The 22,214-nt window shown below is 36.9% G+C and overlaps 1 protein-coding gene across 4 annotated transcripts in view; it reads left to right on the top strand.

Annotated features, from left to right (window-relative positions):
• kaznb (kazrin, periplakin interacting protein b) overlaps positions 1-20,608 on the top strand; it is a 141,015-nt gene extending 120,407 nt beyond the window's left edge. For 3 of the 4 annotated variants that reach the window (XM_030134595.1, XM_030134596.1, XM_030134597.1), the window contains 13 exons: positions 5,289-5,480; positions 8,218-8,354; positions 8,945-9,115; positions 10,644-10,824; positions 11,021-11,154; positions 11,398-11,521; positions 13,888-14,075; positions 14,171-14,289; positions 14,369-14,600; positions 14,867-14,968; positions 15,863-16,029; positions 16,194-16,290; positions 18,660-20,608. In XM_030134595.1, the coding sequence (XP_029990455.1) occupies positions 5,289-5,480; positions 8,218-8,354; positions 8,945-9,115; positions 10,644-10,824; positions 11,021-11,154; positions 11,398-11,521; positions 13,888-14,075; positions 14,171-14,289; positions 14,369-14,600; positions 14,867-14,968; positions 15,863-16,029; positions 16,194-16,290; positions 18,660-18,821 (2,006 nt within the window). In that variant the 3' untranslated portion in view covers positions 18,822-20,608. Of the gene's footprint in view, positions 1-5,288; positions 5,481-8,217; positions 8,355-8,944; positions 9,116-10,643; positions 10,825-11,020; positions 11,155-11,397; positions 13,164-13,887; positions 14,076-14,170; positions 14,290-14,368; positions 14,601-14,866; positions 14,969-15,862; positions 16,030-16,193; positions 16,291-18,659 lie in introns of those variants that run through there. The other variant, XM_030134598.1, reaches the window with a different exon arrangement.
• Positions 20,609-22,214: the final 1,606 nt, after the last annotated feature.

The raw sequence follows: 22,214 nt of genomic DNA, 5'->3' as shown, positions 1-22,214 counted from the left end.
TTATTAAGCAGACCCATTGGACTGGACAGAGGCTAAAGAGTCACATCTGGCTCAGAAGCTGTGAAGTGCAGACCCTGCACGAGACTTTAGTGACAAAACAGAGCTAATAATATTCCAGCCTCATAGACTTGCAAACACAAACCATATTAACTTGTTCATATGTGCATGTTTCCCATGTGTGCTCTAGCTGACTGATTTTACAGACAGCAATGATGATGCCCTGAATGAGCTGAAATAGCTTTCGGTTAAGATTATTATTCTTGCAACGAGTAATAGCTTAAAATTAAACTTCTCATCCGAACTCAGTGTTGCACTACAGCCTATAGTAATCATCTTTAATCTTCCATGCATATAAATAGGGCCACTAGTTCAGGTCTTTGGCCACCAATCCGCACTTTTCTTGCCCTCGCTTCACTTTTTCAGGACGGAGAGCAATGCCTCTGTCACGCCTAATCATGAGCCACCATACTCCCCCCCTCAGCTCTGTGTGTGTGCTGCGTTGTAAGAGCTCTGAGATGTGGGGAAAAGGACAGGGAGTGATGGTCTGGTCCTGGCTGGCTTTGATGAGCACTCTAATGGGAGGCTTGGATGAGAAGTTAATTGAATGAGCCACTGCTGAGTGGGAAGGAGAGTGGGCTTCTCTTCTTCTGTGGGAGGACTCTAATAGCTTGGCCAGGCTCACTGCACAACCACTCAAGGGTCAGAGCTGCAAGAACCTAGATGATAACAGCACTTCTCTGTATAGTTTATATGGTTCCCATCAATTTAAATTGCTTTTTAGGTGAAATGCAACAGTGTATGCGGAGGTACATTATCTATAGATATATGGTACATCTTTGGCAGTGTCTGTGTAATAATGCAAGTTTACTGTCTGCAAAATGGCTCCACAGGGGGAAATGCCCAGGAATACATAGGATTCACGGAAGTTGTCGTTCCTTTACTTCCAGAACAGTAGTCAGCTAAAATTTGCTTAGAGGTCTTATTTATGTCTTTGTGCATAAGAAATCAATATAAGTGAATCCCCAAAGGAACTTTGTGTTGGTAAATGCAAGTTATGCAAATGTACAGGATTTCAGTTCTGTTGCAACATGTTGTTGGTCATATGAACTATGTTTTCAGGTCAAAAATGTCGAATTTCATCACAATTAATGCTATATTTTCATGTCACAAATGGCCAAGTTATATTTTAACTGAATTTACCTGAAAAACAAATATTCTATTCTTTTAGATTCCCCAATTTTTCTTACAAGATTATACTCTACATATCACATATTTTATTTTTACAGGTTGCAATATGGAGTATGGTGCTGATCCATCCTGTTTATGTTACACCAATACATACATTAAGAATGTCACATGTCACTTTTTAAATTAACAGTGTTCTAATAATAAGCATTTTTATAAAAAAATAACAATTCTATATTGTTATTTACTCTTTAGTATGATGATAAACTATAAAATAAATAATTATGATCCTAGTTTTTGCACAGGGATCATTTGTGGAAACTGTGACATGGCTGCCGAGCATCAGTATGATGGGATCTGTAACAACCATGTCACATCCATCCACTGCCACATTTTGTGTTTTTGTGTCAGCTGTTATTGTTTTAGATCCACAATACTAACATTTATGAATAAGAGGGTGATTAGCAATAGTAAGTATATAAGTTTATTACTAATAAAACACTGGAACTGACCAAATCATCATGGGTAATGTCACGTCCGTCCACCAGCAAAAGTTTTCACATACATGTGCTATTTAAAATCCAATATTTCTGAAAATATAGCTTCCGCTGTCAAATAATATCAGTAGTCTGTGCACAAATGTATTAGCATTATTTCAACACAGTTCTATGCATTTCTTACAACTTTTTTTTTGACAAAAATGGCCTCTCATTTGACCCCCTAAGTAAATTTTACCCGTAGTGTACTTCAACCTTTGTGTATTTGTTTGTACAGTAAATGAATAAAGTTGAGTATTTTGAGTATGTTGAATCTTGGGTCACTGTAAGATAGAAACACTGACTTGACGATAAATCAAATACAGCACTGACAGGTAACAGGTTTATTTTTCTTATATAAGTTAATGTTTTAAGTTATACATATTCAATTTGCAATTAGATGATGTCAGCGTACATTGGCCTTTGCTTGATAATAAATTAATTTCACAGATTTAGAATATACTGTATATACGGGTGCAAAATTCTCAACTAATGACAAGAGCAGCACAACTTTCACATGACATCACAGCAACTGCAAGTGATAGTGTGTTTTAATCGGCCTGTTTCAACTTGAAGATTAAGCTGAGCTCAACAAAGCTCCCCAAAAATGCACACTTCTGTCCAGCAGCATCAAAAGCAGCAGCTGGGCTTCCCGCGACAAATATAGGAGAGCCTGTAGGTAAACAGATGAATAAGCGGATTTAGACTGCAAGAGGCCGTGAAAGATTGCTCTCAGGGAAACAAACTGTTTTTGTCACATGCAGCACAGAGCGGTTCCATAGTCCTATGTCGACAGAGACCGATGGACTGTCCCTTCCTCTCTTATCGGAGCTGCTGCAGCCCCACAACGTCTGGCTACAGGCCTGCAGAGACCTCCTCTCCTTTTCTCTGTCAGTCCGACACAGATGCACGTACATACAGCCTATACGTACAGTACACATGCACACTTCCACAGGGCTTATACAAAATACGTCCCATACTGTACAGCAACCACAGATTTAACACTAACAGCTCTGCTAGGTGACAGTCTGCAGACTTAAAATATTTGTAGCTGTTACATATTGCAAAGTCGCTTGCTCACAAAGTTGGTTTGTAGAAATTAGGTTTTCATTGATAATGTATGTGTTCAGCATTTCCGAACGAAACACATGATCCATAACAAGGCCAGATTGTGTTGAAAAATGTCTTTTACAAGAATAAAATCCATAAGACATGAATTTCAAAACATGAAAAGCCCCTAATCTGCATGATTAAGAAGATGATAAATCATTTTAAAAGGGGGATTTTTATTAATAGTGTTTCTATGAACAGTTGTCACATTTCCAGGGATCTCTCCACAGAGAAAGCAGCATTATCCAAGCCTCCTCTGCTATTTTTTTTTATTTTTTCTATTGCCATGGTCTTTCATCTAATATGGTATTGAAGCGCTTGAGTTACACATGTATCATCAGGAGTTGCAGCTTGTGTAGTCTGGCTGCTTGTATATGTCATTTGTCTTTACAGAGGCGTGCACTCTCCTTTAACGGATCTTCTACCCTTATGTGTTCACTACAAATCATTATATTACATTGTTCTTCTGTTATTGTGAATCTCCTTTTCCTGAATTCAGAGAAACCTCTACTCATCTTTTGTTTTTTGTCGTCCACTGGCTCATGTCTCTTGGTTCACTTCTCAGCTCACTGTGTCCTTTCCTTCGTTTCCTGCTCTTGTTTGCTTGTCTGTTTTCCCTAGAGGTTAGGAGGCAGATGGAAAATAGAGCTCTGAGGAGCAGCTCCAGTGTGTGTTGCTGATATTTTATTAAGCGTTATCGGACTGCTGTCTCTCACTTACTCACAACCCTCGCCGCTTTCAGCCCTAAGACTGTCACTCAGCATTTATCTAAATTTCTAAAACACCTGTGGCCACAGCCAAGGGGGAGATGAGAGCCTCAGTGGGGTTTGAGGTGTTGATATGAGACTATGTTTTATCAGATACTACCATATTTAATCACATCCACACTCTTTAAAGGCAGATGTTTTTAATGCCTCATCTTCCTCTTCAGACATTCAGCTGATTTTGCCTCTGTCCAGTCCTTCTTGTGCTCTTGTCATTTTTCATATTCATTTCTTATTCTTATTATTTTCTTGCTATTAATTTCTATTCACCCTCATTTATGCCTGCACTACAAAAATCTAAATCTCACCAAGTGCATTTTCTCATTCTAGTCAAAATATCTCATCACACTTAAAATAAGACAATCACCTAAAGAATAACTTTTCAGTGAGATATAAAGAACTTACTTGTACAGGGTGGGGAAGCAAAATTTACAATATTTTGAGGCAGGGATTGAAAGACAGTGTGTGACCAGTTAATTTATTGAAAGTCATGAGAATTTATTTGCCACTAGAAAATTGACATAATAGAAAATGTTTTTATTCTCTGTGTCCTTCTTTCTCAATAACTGCCTTCACGCGCTTCCTGAAACTTGCGCAAGTGTTCCTCAAATATTCGGGTGACAACTTCTCCCATTCTTCTTTAATAGTATCTTTAAGGAAGTCGACATTGCTGTGTGATGTTCTATTGGTAGCATGTTCTAAAACGCCCCAAATAGCAGAATCCAGAGGGTTTAGATCTGGGCTGGAAGGCGGCCATAAACATGATTCCCAAAAATTGCTAAAGTTGGATTTGTTGCTGTTGTCAACAAGTGTTTTGGTGTTCTTGTGTAAGATTTTAACTTCAAATCATATTTTACTGCATTTCTAACGGTCTTGTTGTCTACCTCAAGGTCAATTGCCATTTTTCTCATGGATTTGGTTGGATCCTTTAGGATTTTGGATTTGAGAGCTTTAATAAAAGCTTTGGTACGTTTTTTGTTGCTTCCTCCATTTCCAGACTTTCTCGTAATAGTTTTGCTCATAGTCATTCTCTTCTTTACATTATAAACAGTCTTTATGGACACTCCAACTATTTTTGAAATCTCCTTTGGTGTGACGAGTGCATTCAGCAAATCACACACTCTTTGACGTTTGCTTTCCTGATTACTCATATGGGCAAAAGTTTCTGAAAAGGTATGGATAATAGTGTTAGGTATGATTATGACATCAATATATGTTTGGTTTCAAAACAATTGACGTAGTGCCCGCTGAGAAAAAACAACTAAATGTTCATTGTAAATTTTGCTTCCCTACCCTGTAGACAATAGATCTTGAAAATCTTATTTCAAGAAATCTTACCAAGATAATTTTCACTTGTTCCATAAGCAGATTTTTTTGTTGTTGCTTAATTCTTTTTTTTTTTTTTTTTTTGCTTAATTCAAGCAAAAAAAAAAAAAAAAATCTGCCAATGGAACAAATGAAAATTATCTTGGTAAGATTTCTTGAAATAAGATTTTCAAGACCTATTGTCTAGAAATAAGTTCTTATATTTCACTGAAAAGGTACTCTTTAGGTGATTATGTCTCATTTTAAGTGTGATGAAATATTTTGACTACAAATGAGAAAATACACTTGATAAGATTTTGATTTTTTCCAGTGTGCTTAGCTTTCCCTGTGTACGCTCAATTTCTAACCCCTCTCTTTTCCCCTGCAGTGTTGTTGCGTGAGGAGGTGGCCCAACTTCAGGAGGAGGTGCACCTGCTCAGACAAATGAAGGACATGTTGAGCAGGGACCTGGAGGAAACCCAAGGAGGCTGCTCCACCAATGTGCTCTCTGCCACTGAGCTCCGTGTGCAGCTGGGTGACAAGGAGCAGGAGCTGGACCGTGCCAAGGAGGCCTTACAAGGTCAGGAGCCAGCATGGGCATCTTATGGTTCCACCTAATCCACCAGAGTCCCAACAGCTAACTCACAAATACAGCTGTTAAAGCTTTAAGTTTGAGTTTTACCAAAGATGAAAGTGTAGTGGACTGCAGAGAAGCTTAATGAAATATAATCATCTCACCCAAGAAATGCACAGTTTTTGATACAATTTTGTTTTGAGGTGCTGTAAAAAACAAAAAAGTGCCGATTTGACGTCACTGCTTTATATGATTCATTGAGATGTGCACATATGGACATTATGTGCATTTATACACTGTTGCCCATAGTGTTGGAATCAAATATTTTTACCTCTTCTCATCAAATGATTGTGACACTGAGCCTGTTTACATGACCATAAAGATCCGATAACTGAGAGTAATCAGATAATTGTACTAATCAGATCTGATGTGTTTATATGCACTTCAGAAATGCAGTAATGAAAAACCCCTGGTTGACATGTTTAAGTCTATTATTGGATTTCTTTCAGAGTTCGTAGGTAGCGGCGGAAGACTCAAACTAATGTTATTGTCTCCCATTCATGTTATGACCAGTTCATGTTATGACTATTCATCATGTTACCTCTGTTTTTCTGTGATTTTTCTTCTTTTTTTACACATGTGCAGATGTAAAAGAATGACATAAATCAGAGTTACACATATACATGCATCAAGACAGTTGGGTATTGGGGAGATTCCTAAGTGTATTAATCTGATTTCTCATAATCAGATATCTGTTGTTATCTGATAAAGTATATCAAATTACGTAGTTTACAGGATCACTTGAATAAAACCCAAAAATCAGATAATATGATTTTTGCATGTAAACAGGCTCAATGGGACTGATTCTTGATCGTGTAACTGGGACTCAGTATGTAATCATTCCAGCTAATGTAATCATTATAGAATCTGAAAACAAAATTATTCCCTTTTTTGGGCAACAGTGTGCAGTCACAGACAAAAAATATTATTCCTGTTCATTTTAATGCCTGGTACAATTAAAGGTACTTTTGTTTGAACAAATATGATGATTACAACAAAAATAGCTCATAAGAGTTTTAATGTCAAAGCTGATATCTAGCCACTTTCCATGTTTTCTTGATAATAACCAAAATCACTTAAGTTCTTACATCAATATCTATGGCATTGTACTGCCAAAAACAGTGCTTTTAAGCATTCCATGTTTTCTTTTCTGTTTGTTTTAGTCACATGGTACGCACAGGAGTTAGTACTTGATTGCATAACCATTGTTTTTGATTACTTTTGATGGTCTAATAATTTTTTCCATGACTGTATGTACTGCAGAATATTGTCTACTCTAAACTTGTCAAGACAAAGCCCGCTATTCACAGATAAAAATAGATATTTTTCATCATATTGAATGTTATGCATAAAAATAGATCTTTAGGCTCACACATAGAATAAATTAATTTTACTGTTATAATGCCCAGTTTATGGTATAAGCAAAATCTTAGTAATGCACATACAGTACATGTGTCCTCTCAATCAGTTAATAACAAGAGATTCATATTTTCATCACTCCAGAGTTTTGTTTTAGACCATATGTTTTCAACCCGCTGTTCTTCACTCTCAGTAAACACTAACAATAGCAATAAAGGATGCAAAAATGAATGCCATCTTTTTTTAAAGTCTTGTGCAGTGTGTTTAAAATAGCACTTGAGGCAGTATGTTAAAAATATTTTTATTTTGTGTTGTAAAAGTACACATTAAGCAACTGAGTCATTTCTTGAGCATCCATATACGTGCTTGTGTTTCGACATCTACAGACTGAGAAAAGGGTGTTGCCCCCGATGATCAAGAATCCACAAATCCACCTTCACCTCATTGGAATTACGGTCCATTAATCATGACATCGAAGCTTTACTGTGAAATATTAATGTGATATGTGGTAGATTGGAATGTGCTGTTGATTTTGTACCAAGGTATTCAACTGTTTCATGTCTTATATGAAAACAAATCCAATTATTACGCAACAGTTTGTCTCTTTGAGAGGTGAGTAAAAAAATGTCAGGCTTGCATAAAAAAATAATTGTCTGCACAAAGAAGAATGGTAAACTGACAAGGCAGTTGTGGATTTAGTTTAGTTAAGAGCTGGCATTGTTCACAGTTCTTCACTCCACTGAGAGTTACAGGTAAGAAAAAAAAATATGCTCATAAAATGTGTTGTGCAACTGCTGCAAAACAGGTTTGAATGTTGAGTGTAAAATATGAAGAGGGTGAACGTTGAGAGGAGGAATGCTTCCCATGTGACACATCTGTACAGCTCCAAAGTGCAGGTTACAGTCTCGCCTCTCTGTCGAGTGCAGACTCTCAAGAGGGCATCGTCATTAGTTTTGTTTGCAAAATTCTCCACTAGTTACATCATTGCAGTTGAGTTGCCTCAAAAAGAAGTCAAATGGTCTCCACATGACAGTCACAGGAATTTTATGTATGAATGAATAAGTGGCCCTGTCCCACTGGTGTTTTGAGAAGATTATATCATATTATCTGAGCTCCTTCATTCTTTAAAAAAACACAGAGAAGATGTAGTGCCTCCTTTACAGAAGACACAGTGTCACCTAGTGGTCAACTAGTGTAATTGCATTCCCAAGTCAAATGATATACAGCATAAAATGTAATTCTGTCCTGCAAAACTGATTTTAGAATGTGATTTTAGAATGTTTTATGCAAATGTTCAGTGTGTGAATGTGTTTGTGCGTTGCAGCTATGAAAGCTGACCGTAAACGTCTAAAGGTAGAAAAATCCGACCTGGTGAGTCAGATGCAGCAACTGTATACAACACTGGAGAGCAGAGAAGAGCAGCTGCGAGAATTCATACGCAACTACGACCAGCACCGAAAGGTAGCGCGCATAACCTCAGAACCTGCCTGTTACTGGAGTGACATCATTAAAATAATGTGTCTGTGTTTAGATCAGCATTGAGGTTTTGTGACACACTGCAAAAATCCAGATCTTACCAAGTGTATTTTTCTCATTTCTAGTCAAAATATCTCATCGAACTTAAAATACGACATAGTCACCTAAAGAGTAAGTTTTCAGTGAGATATGAGAGCTTATTTTTAGACGATAGATCTTGAAAATCTTATTTCAAGAAATCTTATCAAGATAATTTCACTTGTTCCATTGGCAGATTTTTTTTTGCTTGAATTAAGCAAAAAAAATCTTGAATTAAACAAAAAAATCTGCCAGTGGAACAAGTGAAATTATCTTGATAAGATTTCTTGAAATATGATTTTCAAGATCTTATTTAGGTGATTATGTCTTATTTTAAATGTGATGAGATGTTTTGACTAGAAATGAGAAAAATACACTTGGTAAGATCTGGATTTTTGCAGTGCAGATGAAATTGTTCACTCCCAGGTCAGCAAAAGTAAAATGAATTTAGGTGGGGATTAGCTTTTTTTTTTTTTTTTTTTTTTTTTTTTTTGCAGGAGAGTGAGGATGCAGTGAAAGTCCTGGCGAAGGAGAAGGACATGCTTGAGCGGGAGAAGTGGGACCTGAGGAGGCAGACCAAAGAAGCCACAGAGCAGGCCAACATCCTGCGTTCTCAGATGGACATGAAGGAGAACAGGATCAAAGAGCTGGAGGCCGAACTCACCATGGTGAGTCACTACACTGATAAATAAACTCAGTGATGCCAACTTTACTATCATTATCATCACGGATGCTATATATGTAACACACGGTGGATCTGGAGCCTTTTATCCCTGTTAGTGTAAGCTGTGTTGCTGAATCCTCGTCGTCTCACTCTATCAAAGCATCAGCTCTTTCTTTAGGCTGAGGAAGAATTTCGTGCCTTTTTCTGTGTTGTTTTGTCAATCCCTCGAAGGTACAGTTGTCAGTCTGTGTGTCATTAATCTCTCTCCACCCTCGGCAACACACAACCACCCACAGATCTTCACATCAAGCTGCATCACAGATCCCACGCAAAATATCATCTTCTCTTCTCTTCTCTATTGAACATTTTGTGATTTATATGTTACTTGTTTTTTTGTTTTTTTGTGTCTTTTTCTTGTTGTTGTTTTTTTTTTTTTTTTTTTACAGCTTGACATGTTAGTAAAATAAAATATACACTCCTCTAAAGGGACTATATTAACAACCATCCTGAAATAAAACTAATATCAGTTTTTTATGAACACATTGAAGACACAGTTGTCCATTTATCTGGACAAAGTGTGTTGTGTTGTTTTGTTTTTTCTTTTATTAAAAAAATCAATCTGCCACAGGATTCTTGAATGTTCAAATTAATGGTGAACTAAGGATTATTTCTGAAGAGGCTAATCTTAGCTATTTAAGATTATTAAAAAAAAAAAGTTTAACATTTGACAGTGCCTTTGTGTTTCTAAATCCTGTTTTTTCTACCATTAAACACATAGAGTGTTTAATTGGGGCTTGAAATTTGTGGACAAAAGGCAAATGATGGACCATTATTAATGCTATTTGAGTGAATACACATTTTGAGTGTTGACTTCCATTAAATATATCACAAAATTGCAGAGCTGCAGTAAATTGCCCGGAGTTGCTTCATGTGGAAACTATTCATTCTGTAAAACATCTTTTGCTCAAACAGCTTTTCATGGAAAGGTGCAGAGCTCTTGAACTTGCTGCCTGAGCACTTTTTGGCTGCAAATTCCACTACTATTATCAGAGCAACTAAATCCAGGTTAATTCAGCTACCAACCTGTACACAAGTATGTGTGTTATTATATGCAATGTTCATAAATATAGTCCTTCTGTGTGTCCTGCTGAAATACGGACATAAATAAACCCTCATAAACGTACAGTATATTCATTACATTCAGTTTTATAATATTTGTCTGCAGTCACTTTATTGTATTTCTTAACTCACTGTAAAGTCTGTATGGAGACAGGTGTGGTGCATTATCATCCACATTGGAGCCATTCTCAGTATATTGTATCCATTCTTATTCTTACCATAAATCAGTATTAGTTATCCTGTACATATGTATACACCAAACCATAAATGTTCTGCCGTTACAGCCCCTACAGCCCCTGATCATTTAATGGAGAAGGTAAATCTGTTTTACACCAGGACAGACACAGTTCAGCCCAAAATAAAATAATTGTGCTTTATAGTCGCTTCATTCCTGTTTCTGCTGTCCTTCACAGGCAAAACAGTCTCTGGCCACGCTGACAAAGGACGTACCCAAGCGCCACTCTCTGGCCATGCCCACAGAGCCCGTGGTTAACGGCAGCCAGGAGTGGGTGATGCAGGCCGACCTGCCGCTCACCGCCGCCATCCGCCAGAGCCAACAGACCCTGTACCACGGACACACCACGGACAGACAGGGTATGCCTGCTCAACCACTCTGCTTCTGTTTTCAGTGCTGCTTGGTGTTGCAGACTAACCAATGGTTTCCTGGAGATTTCTGATACTAACTGAGGGAAATGTTGAATTTGCGTGAATATGTGTGTCTCTGTATGTGTGTGTGTCTGCGTGTGTGTGTGTGTGTGTGTGTGTGCCAACCTATGCGTGCCATCTCCAGCTGTGGTCAGGATCAGCCCTTGCCACTCTCGCCAACCCTCTGTCATATCCGATGCCTCTGCAGCCGATGGGGACCGCTCGTCCACACCGAGTGACATCAACTCACCTCGTCACCGGACCCACTCTCTCTGCAATGTAAGAGCTGCCTGGCCCCCTCGACCAAGTAATCACACCTCCACAATCTTCAATAAGTACCACCGCTCTTCTACCCTGTCCCCTCCTGTTTGGTGCCTGTCCCTCTGTCCTGTTGGCCTGCCTGCTTGGTGGTGGTGGGTGGTGTGGTGGTGGTGATGGTGATGTTACTTTGCTTTTAACTCACTTTTCCACCCCTGTAAGAGACGACTAATCTAAGCATCCTGTCTCCTCTGTTGGGTTCAGTCTATGGAGGACCTGGAGGACCAGAAGCGTAAGAAGAAGAAGGAGAAGATGACTCTGGGTTCCCTGTCACGGGTGTTCACTCGAGGCAAACAGCGCAAATCACTGGACCCCGGCTTGTTTGATGGTACAGCCACCCCTGATTATTACATAGAGGAGGATGCTGACTGGTGATGCCGAGTGTGCGCATGTGTGTGTGTGCGTGTGTTTGGAATATGCATTGAAATTCACCTGGCTTTAACTGTGTGTAAAGAGCGTTTTGTGTGCAGGTTTGATTGGAGGGGGAGGGGGGAAATATTAAAAGGAAAGCCTGAAAGAGACTGCTATCCCCATAAATGTACAGTATATTCCCCAAAAATTGTATGTTTGTAAATTAGATATATATTTATAGATGTACATGTATGCATATGTATATATGTTTACATGCATATAAATATATACATGGGGTTATTATGTGTAGACTTCTTTATGCTGTATTATCTTCCAAATGTCTTAATGTTTTATGTTTTTTATAACTGGAGACTTGAAGGACTGTTGTTTATATGTAAATAGGAGTTATTGTGAATCTAGTGTTTTTACTGTAAATGTCATTTGGCTTTTGTTAATTTACAGTTGCTTTTAACATGCTGTTCAACATTAATTTCCTTCTCATTCCCAAAAAGGGGATTTGACCTGACTGATTGGCATACAATGTTTTCTCTTCCAGATTGTTGAATTGCTTGTACCCATGTTGCCATTTTAATGGTATTGCTGTTACAGGAAACATGCTATATTTGTTTCTACTTAGAAATGCTGCCTCACAGTTTTTGCTGTTATACTTTTACAACATATCACAATGTGGGCAGCTTTGTAGAGACCTATTTATTACATGTAAGGATAAAACATGATATTTTCCGCTATTGGTCTAATATGAAAATATAGTTGCACTGGCTTGACGACATACAGTAAATAATCAGTCAGTAATGCATATTCAGGCACACCTTGGCTCAATACTTTCAAAACCATGTGCGAGTGCCAAAGGTTAAACATTCATCTTTGAGAAATCTGTGTACCATTCTGTCACTGTTAGCACTAGCCTCGTAACATTGTTTATGTCTGACTCATTTCTTACTGAGAGCTATCTAACACGTGCCAATAGGAGATACAAGAATGTGCATTAAACACCTGCATGATTCCCTGTGTTGCTTTGGATAGATGTCCATTCATTGCCAATCAAATTAATAATCTCCACAATCCTCTGTTACCCCTTCCTTTTACCAAATGATCTTTCCTTGCATTATGAATGCACGGTCCTTTTGTTTTTATTTTTAATTTTTCTGTTTTTGTTTTGTGTAGAATCCCTCCTCATTTCTTGCAAATGTGGCTCTAATATATGTTCAATGCTTTGTAATTTAGGAGATGTTACATAAAAGATTAAACCTATTGAAGTATTTTATTTAAAACAGACAAATAAGAGGTAACTTCAAATATTTATCTGCTGCAGCTGTTGCGGCCAGATCTTGAGGAGGTTTTAGCATTTTCAAAATGAATATAATTGAAATGAAATCTTATTTTAAAAATAAAACTAGTAACTGAATACAGACTGAATGTGGCAGTTTTCTATTCCATGAGTATCTTGTTCTTGTGTCCCAGTCTAACGTGTCTCTCCCTCTCCTCCTGCCATTTTCTAATGGCATCTCTCTCCTGCCAGTGAGTAACTCCTCATCTGTGATTACCAGCTGTCTGTTTCTGCACTTTTGGGATTATTCATATCACTCAGGTCCATTGGAAAAAAAAAAGATTTATGTGGAAACTGTTCTGAAAGATGGTGGACATTGCATGTGACAGTTTTGCATTTTTCTCAGCATCAATCAGGGAAACACACAGATTTCATCCTGGATTTATGGGTTCAGTATGAATCAGTGTTTTCCTGGTGCTGAGACAGACGGTGAATGGGCAGGAGCATGATGTTTTATGAATAATCCCTGTGTCTCTAATACATTATCCCAATGGTCCCCTCATAATCATCAAATAGTGAGTATTTTAACACCTTTACTAAACATTGACACGTAGTTTAGGGCTGTCCGAACCAGTCTACTTACCTGGATTTCAACACCACCTCAGATTTAGACCAACTGCATTCATGTAGTTTTGCTTCCTGATGAATATCGTAACTGTAATCACACACAGTATCACTTTTCCAGAGACATGATTAGCTCCAGTGTATTGTTATAGCTCCATCTAGTGTCCATGTAGTGCAATATCATGAAGAGAAAAAAAGTCCATATGAACTGATTGATAACTTGGGTTATCATAGTTTCAGCAAACCAGAAAGATACAATAAAGACTTTAGTGTAATACACAAATGGTTGCTACATATAGCTACACACTGAAATGGAGGTTGACTTTCTCTGATGTCATTGTCACCAGATGCATCATTTTTTAAATTTCTATGTCCTTCTGACCCTGAACCCCTCCTTTATGCCACACCATAACTTCTCCTGACCAATGCAGACTCTGACAGCCTCACACAGAGCCTGTCTGATGGAGAGGAGCAGCTGGACCGCCTCCAGCAGGCGGAGCTCACTCGAAACACATGCATGTCGCTGTGGAGGGCAGGTGCAGTCCAGGCCTGGCTGGAGGTCGTCATGGGAATGCCCATGTACCTCCGCGCATGCTCGGAAAACATCAAAAGTGGCAAGGTACATCACTGAACCAGCAGGTTGTTCAAAGCTTGTCTGTACTGAGTTTGAGAGTGGAGTTCAGTGTTTGATAAATAATGGGTTCTCCTCTTTAGGTGCTGCTAGGACTGACAGATGAAGACTTAGAGCTAGGTTTGGGTATCACTAATCCAATTCACCGCAGGAAACTGAGATTGGCCATTGAGGATTACAGGAGGGCCGAAGGAGACCAAGGGTGAGCAATAGTTACATAACACAGATAATCTAACAAAAAGGAGAATATTTCTGATCAGTGGTGTCTAATTATCACCCAGGTTATCAAAAGCATCTGATATGGACCATCACTGGGTTTCAACGTCATGGCTGAGTGATGTTGGACTTCCTCAATACTCACAAACGTTCCAGACTCATTTAGTGGATGGCCGGGTCCTAAACTCTCTCAGCCGCAGAGACCTGGAGCGACTCCTTAACATTAGTGACCAGTTCCACCAGACCAGCTTACTTCTAGCCATCCAGCTGCTGCAGATGCTCAGCTTTGACAAAGAGGTCAGAGTATATATGAGTTCACAAGAGATTTGATCAAACACTAAGGTCTTGTAACACCACTTACTCGTAAACCACTGCATAACACTTTACTCTGGCACAGCTACATGTGATTTCTATTATTACCTCTAATAGCTTGAGGCACACAGAACCTGGTGGTGCTACATTATCTCAGCAGGCTCTCATCCGTCCTCTGACCTCTGTTTTTTCCTTTGCCCCTGCCACATTAGTGTTCGTGCTGTAGTTATCTGTGTCTTGTGTTTTTGCAGGCCCTGCAGGCACGACGGGCAAAATGTGAGCACCAAGACCGGGACCCCATTGTTTGGACATGTCACAGAGTAATGAAGTGGATCAGAGACATAGACCTCAAGGTGGGTGGGAGGTCAGCCACGGTTTTCCCATTTGCTCAGGAGTTTTCCAGGACAGATTGGAACCAGATACTGCACATGTGTTTGTAGGATTCCCTCAAAGATAATGACAGCTTTGTTGTTCTGTTGTGTTGTGTTCACCTCTGCTGAAAGAAAACAGAATAACACACAAATTCACAGAAGGGCATGTTTTGCACTCTTTTTTTATTTATCTTTTTTTGAGCAATGTAACAGTACATACAAAGAAGTGGAATTACAGTGCATTCATTATACATCACCTTTTACATCATTTCCCCCCCATGCCCAAACCAATCCCAAGACCCTCTAAGAAGGGGCAACAGCAGGAATAAGAACATTATAACAAAGTCTCTGTGCAGTAGAAAATCAATTAAGTACAAGCAGTAACAAATCTGTGATATACAAAAACATTAACTGATGTTTTGCACTCTTAAATATATACAAACCTAACTTTTCTGTGGAAACTTCTTGCCCCCAGTGATAGAAACGTGTACGTTGGAAATATTTTTTGTGCGAACAGTTGAAATCCACATGCACATGTCTGGAACAGCCACACAACTGTGACGCAGCTGCATTTCAATAGTGAATGAAAGATTAAATCTTATATTTCACGGTAAATGCTTTATCTATTACATCTCCATAAAACTCATAGTGTATTAAATATTTTAATCACCTTGTTTTTATGGAGTTTAACTTGAGTCGGAGTGTTTTCAGCCTCCCTACTGAGCATGACTTCTTATCTCTTTCTGAATATATTTGTGAAATTTCTTTTTTTGTGAAAGCTTGGCAGCAGACATGATGTGATTAGTGCCATATTTGGTTTCTGTTTCAAAATGAATGTAACAAAAAGTATTTTCCCTTTCTGACTGTGTTCTTCAGGAGTTTGCAGAAAATCTTCAGGGTAAAGGGATCCATGGAGCTGTGATGGCTCTGGATCCATCCTTTGACACGGATGCTATGGCCAAAGCCCTGGGGATCCCCAACAACAAGCACATGCTACATCGGCATCTGTATGAAGAAATGAAAACACTGGCTGTCCCTCCCAGGTACATTAAAAGCTCTGATGCACGATAACCTCTAGTGTGATCTGACAACTGACATCACATATAATTATAAATGTTACATATTTGAGAATTATCTGACCTTTTTGTTGTATATATTTTAGATACAGTGAAAAAATGAACATAGTTTGTCTTGTAATGTCTTGTAGCAACTCAGAGCAGAGCAGCGAGCCTATTGGTTCTTCTTCTCCTGTGGCTGTAACCCGCTTGGCCGAGGAGAGGATGTCTGTGAGACGATCAGGGAAGGTATTATTTCATTTCACTACATTATTTCATATCATATGACTAATGTATATCTGATCTTTATACACAGTATGCATTTACAGTGAGGAAAGTTGCTATCATATCCATAAACTGTGAGGACTATGGGTGAAACAGAGGGGAGTCGTTAAAGTTAAAGACAATGGGATTTTTACCATCATCACACTCTCATTATTACATTTTTAAAAGAGTTTATTAAGCATCCTCCTACACATAATACTTAGTATATATATCTCTCTTAGTCTTCACTCTTTTCATGGTTCACTTGTTTAACCCATAAAGACCCAAACAGCCGCCAACAACCTAAACCAGGGATGTCAAACATGCGGCCCGGGGGCCAAATGCTAAAGGTTCCAGTTCGGCCCCTGGGATGTTTTTGCCAAGTGCAAAAATTCCACCGTCTTGAATTGAATTAGGCAAAAAAAAGAATTTATCTTGAATTAACGAAAAAATCTTGAATTAAGCCAAAAAAAAAAAAGTCTTCAATTAAGCGAAAATAAAATGTCAAATTTAGCAAAATATCTTGAATTAAGCCCAAAAAAATCTTCAATTAAGTTACAAAAACTCTTCAATTAAGCCAAAAAAATCTTAAATTAAGCAAAAAAAAATCTTGAATTAAGCCAAAAAAAAAATTCTTCAATTAAGTAAAAAAATCTTGAATTAAGCCAAAAAAATCTTCAATTAAGTTAAAAAAAAAAAAAATCTTGAATTGAGCCAAAAAAAATCTTGAATTAAGTAAAAAAAAAAAAAAATCTTCAATTAAGTAAAAAAAAAAATCTTGAATTAAGCCAAAAAAATCTAGAATTAACAACTTATTTTTTTTTCTTTGTTTTACTGCAAAAAATAACATTAAATTAAGAAAATATTTACATTTACAAACTATCCTGTAACAATAAAATGTGAGTAACCTGAACAAATATGAACAACCTGAAATGTCTAAAGCACATTAAGCACAATTTTAGCAATTTTTCTGCCTGTTACTAAGTGTTTAGTGTCTTTGTAGATCTGATCCATAATGCACATGGAGAAATGATAAGTTGAGGAATAATATTGTTAAAACTGCACTAAATTTTCTTACGTTTTTTAATTTAAATTTCAGTTTTTTCAGTTTTTTTTTTGTTTTTGGATGGTTCTAAAAGTAAGTATTTTCATAATTTAATGTTTTTTTACACTACAACAAAGACAAAAATTTGGAGTTGTCATTATTTCTAGGTTATTATGTTATTATTTTTTCTGGTCCGGCCCACTTCAGATCAAATTTAGCTGAATATGGCCCCTGAACTAAAATGAGTTTGACACTCCTGACCTAAACCATCTACTGATGAAAACTGTTTAATGCCTGTTAATCTATTAATCCTATCAATACATGTAAATAATTGGTGTAAAATACAATTTTTCATCTTTTCTTGGTCATCAGATATGACCCATTTGGACGTTCAGAGGCTCCATAGTTACTGTGGAAACACTGTCATCTTCTACAACATTGACAGTAACAGTAAAACCCATGGAGTTTGATAAATTACAGTGGATGGAGACACTTGGTTTATGTTCAGTTAATGACATTTTTGCTGAATAAGTCACTTTTCTTCAGTTTTCTCTGTTTTGTTTCAATTACCTTTGAATTTGCTTTGAAACTGAATGAACATCAAAATAAATACAGGAAAATATGTGATTTACACACAAAAAACTCAAACTAAAAAAATAATATTACAATAAATGGTGATAAATCACTTAAGAAAGGTTAAATAGTGAGAAAATTTTTTAATAAATTATGGGAAGGAATGCTTCTAGGAACCAAAAAAAGAGTTTGTTCGATATGTTCTTTGGAAAAAGGGATTTATAAAGTAGGTGACAAACAGAAAGAAAACTCCAAGGCACTCTTTTGCCTAGGAGTTTTCTTCCTGTTTATCATCTACTCAGTGAGAAAAAAATCATTTGGGAACTGTCACAACAGTAGCACTGGGTCTTTTGGGTTAAATACTGATGCATGTACATGTCACTATAAGTATATGTAAGTATAGTGGTGAACATTTTTCTTCATGTGTACTTGCAGAAAACCAGCATTTAGAAGTCATTTTACATGTTATTGCCACTGCTTTCATTCTCAAAAGGTGATAAATTTGACCAAAGATAGAAAGATGCTAATACTTTCAATAGAAGGAAAAAAAAAAAGATGAAAAATTAAACAAATTCCACCTTTTTTCCACCCTTTACTTGCCCAGTTTTCACACTTAAACATTAATGGTCCTTTACTCTCTGCATGAAACTGAACAGCAGACAACCGTAAGTGTTTTATTTGGATTAAAGGTCAAGAAGGAAATCCACACTGAGTGTCGGTGCCTTGAATTTTGCAGAGCCCACTGAGGTTACGTGCAAACAGCCACTCTGCAGAGCGAGGCCTGGGCTTCCACGGCAGCTGTGGATCTCTGCCCAGAGAGGCCCGGGTGCAGGCTGTGCCTCGAGTCAAAGGCAGCCCCATGCACACCTACAAGAGTGTGGAAATCACAAACGTCTGAAGCAGCCTCAGCCATCGGGACCAGTCGAGTTGTTTCCACTGTTTACATTGTTATTGTACTACAGCTGTTTACTACTGAGAGACAGGAGGGATACACTTCATCTGTACTAGTATTCACCTATGTTATCGTCTCCGGAATCACATACGTGTGTAATTCATCACAACATCATCCTCTGAACAGAAACAAAAATCTGCTTATTTGAATTTGTTAAATATACAGAAGAGGAAAGACAAGAATTAAAATTGTAATGTTTCATTATATAACTTCATACTGACATTATAGATGATAACAACAAAAACTTTTTCCTTCTTTGTTGCCTTAAAAGGAAAAAGGGTTAATAATGCTTCATGTATGTTAACAGTATTTATGTTTAACTTTGTTTCTGTAGACACTTTTAACATATTGTTTTCTTTCTGTTGTTAAATAATAATTGATACAGATGAACTTTATTGATCCCCATTCAGATTCTTAAGCAGCTCACTAAAAAAAAAGAAAAAAATAACCATTACACTGAGATGCTGTAAACTCTGATGGACATAAAGGATCTTCCGTACCTGTCAGTACTGCATCTTAATGAAGTTAGTCGCTGTAGCTGCTCCTCTAATTTGTCACAATGAGACGAAGAGGACGATCTGGATTTTTCACCATGTCCTCCACCTTCCTCAGTGAGCAGCTTCTCTTCAAAAACAGAACAGAAGTAGGTAAAAAGTTAGTACATAATATTTATATGTTAAAAAAAAAAAAAACATCCATTACACAAAGAGCAGCTTTACATATGAACAGGATGTTAATCTGGAAAGAACCAGGTTTTTGACCTTCTTTAGGGTTTAAATATTATTATTATTATTATTATTATTATTATTATTATTATTATTATTATTAGTTTAACAGAGAAGGGTAAAGACTGATAATCGGACGTGGTGTGGCTCTGAAAGATAAAAGAAAATTACGGCCATGAAAGAATCTGTTTTTTACGAAACTGCACATTTAGCCGACTGGACAATCTGAACACAGATACATTTTTTAAAATCCAGTAAATCCATCTTCATTAAACATGTAATTAAAAAAACTAAAAGATTTGTTTTTCGTTGAACGTGAGTGTTGAACTGATTTCCATACTTGTGTGACTTGCACAGTAGCTAGAAAAAAATGGTTGAATGTTGGGTTTTCAAAGTGTAAAATACACATGTTTATAATCTATTAGCACTGAAATACAGTATAAAAATGTATTATTTAAATGTTATGATCAGTGGACAGAATGTACTGGTATATTTTGTACAGTTTGATCATGTTTTATAATATGCTCTTGTATAAATCTGACTGTTGAGCATGAAACTTTCTTGTGAAATGTCACCACTGTGTGCAGCTGAAACCCTGAGGTTAATCCAAATAGTAGAAAACAGGTTTGTCCACCGTTCTCTGGGCGTCTCCACTCACCAAAGTAAACTAATTTCAGCGGGAAGATGAGACCAGTTCAAACCTGCCTGTACAGACACACAAACAGCACACATTTCCACATCGTGTAAAAACATTTACTGCTTTTCATATATGTCAAAACTGAAGAGTTATTGTCCAGTATTATTTGCAGTACCAGCCTGTTATTGTTATTTTTCAGGACAAATGTATTAAAATCTGTGTTGGCACAATAACAATTGGTAAAACTTAAGACTTAAGTTATATTCCAGTGAAGATTTTGAAAAGGTTCTGTGAAGTTCTACTGCAGAGTGGTGCTGAAACATTTCTTACAATAAATGTTTAATCTCATTAAAATCATATAATTCCTGGTGGTATTTTGTGACTGTTACACATCTATCTATCTATCTATCTATCTATCTATCTATCTATCTATCTATCTATCTATCTATCTATCTATCTATCTATCTATCTATCTATCTATCTATCTATCTATCTATCTATCTATCTATCTATCTATCTATCTATCTATCTATCTATCTATCTATCTATCTATCTATCTAAAAAAACAATAAATCCCGTTGTTTCTATGGAAAAAACTTCCAGCCGTGGTTACCAGAACAATACTGTAAAAAACACATCAAACCACAAACATATTTATGGAGCAACATGTACATTTAACATTTTAAACAGTAAATGGACTGCACTTATACAGCATATTTTACACACTTCCATGGTGCCCAAAGCACTTTACAAAGCCACCAGACCCTACTGGGAGCAATTTAGGGTTCAGTGCCTTGCAAGGACACTTTGAAATGTGGGCAGTCGGAGCCAGGATTCGAACTACCGACCCTTTGGTCATTGGGTGACATTTAACTATTTACATGTTTAAATTGTTAAATGTTTACTTTTTTAATGCTTTTTATTTAAAAAAAAAAAAAAAAAAAAAAGCAAATAGGCTGTTATTTCAACATTAAGATCTTGCAATTTAAACGGCACCACATTGTTTTTCAATTTACAGTTTCATTTTCTCAAAACAATAGAAATACATAATTTGAACATACAAATATGGTTCTGTTAACATACTCTCCCCGTAAAAAATACAGCTATATCTGATTTAATCGTTAACACAAAAATCTTTTCAAATAAACAACTTTACATTGTATTTTCTCTTAGTTATTTGTTTATTATGTTGCAATTTACAACCTTTTGGTGTTAATTCTACAGTCATTTTTTACATAGTACACCTATTATAAAAAATACACAGTGATCAGACTTATCATTAAGACCGTGTGTTTGGGTCATTATCAGAACAACATTCAGTACTGTGCAAAACATGTTGGTTTTTGAAAGTTTTTATAAAAGTTTCAAATCTAGATTGAATTAAAGACCCTTGTGTTAAAAATAGATGCTCTTGGGCACCTCAGAGGAAAGCTGAATCAAACAAGCAAAGTTCTGGTCAAACCTTTACTCTACCACTGCACCTGTGATAACAGTTTCCCACCTTAGAATAAAGATGATCGACTGCCACTGTCAATAACTTAATCATTTAGGTTATTTATAAATATGTCAGCCTCAAAGTGCCTTGTTGTTATTACATTGTTAAAAAACAATATATTGAAAAGAAAGTGCTGCTCCTCACTACAGTGTCACATCCTCTCATACATCCTCATACACAATAAAAAATGCACAACAAAACAAAGTTATTATGAACTGGGTCAGAAAGTATGTTTCTTAAATTCCAAACCATCACTCTAATAAATCTGTGTTGACTGGAAGTAATATTTTACTTTGGAAATGCTATACAATAAGACAAAGGCATTTTGTCTTGAATCCACATGTTAAACATTATTATTATTGTTATTATTTTTACTATTATTGAAGATTTCGTCCATGATTACAAATAATGAAACGAAGTGATCTATAGACCACATCTATTCACACTGTTAAAACCTTTACTGCTTTGCATATACGTCAACA

This window comes from Sphaeramia orbicularis, chromosome 5, assembly GCF_902148855.1.
Source record: "Sphaeramia orbicularis chromosome 5, fSphaOr1.1, whole genome shotgun sequence".
In the NCBI taxonomy this organism is placed as follows: Eukaryota; Metazoa; Chordata; class Actinopteri; order Kurtiformes; family Apogonidae; genus Sphaeramia; species Sphaeramia orbicularis.
The sequence above is the reverse complement of the archived record's forward strand: the minus strand, read 5'-3'. Positions and strand labels throughout refer to the sequence as shown.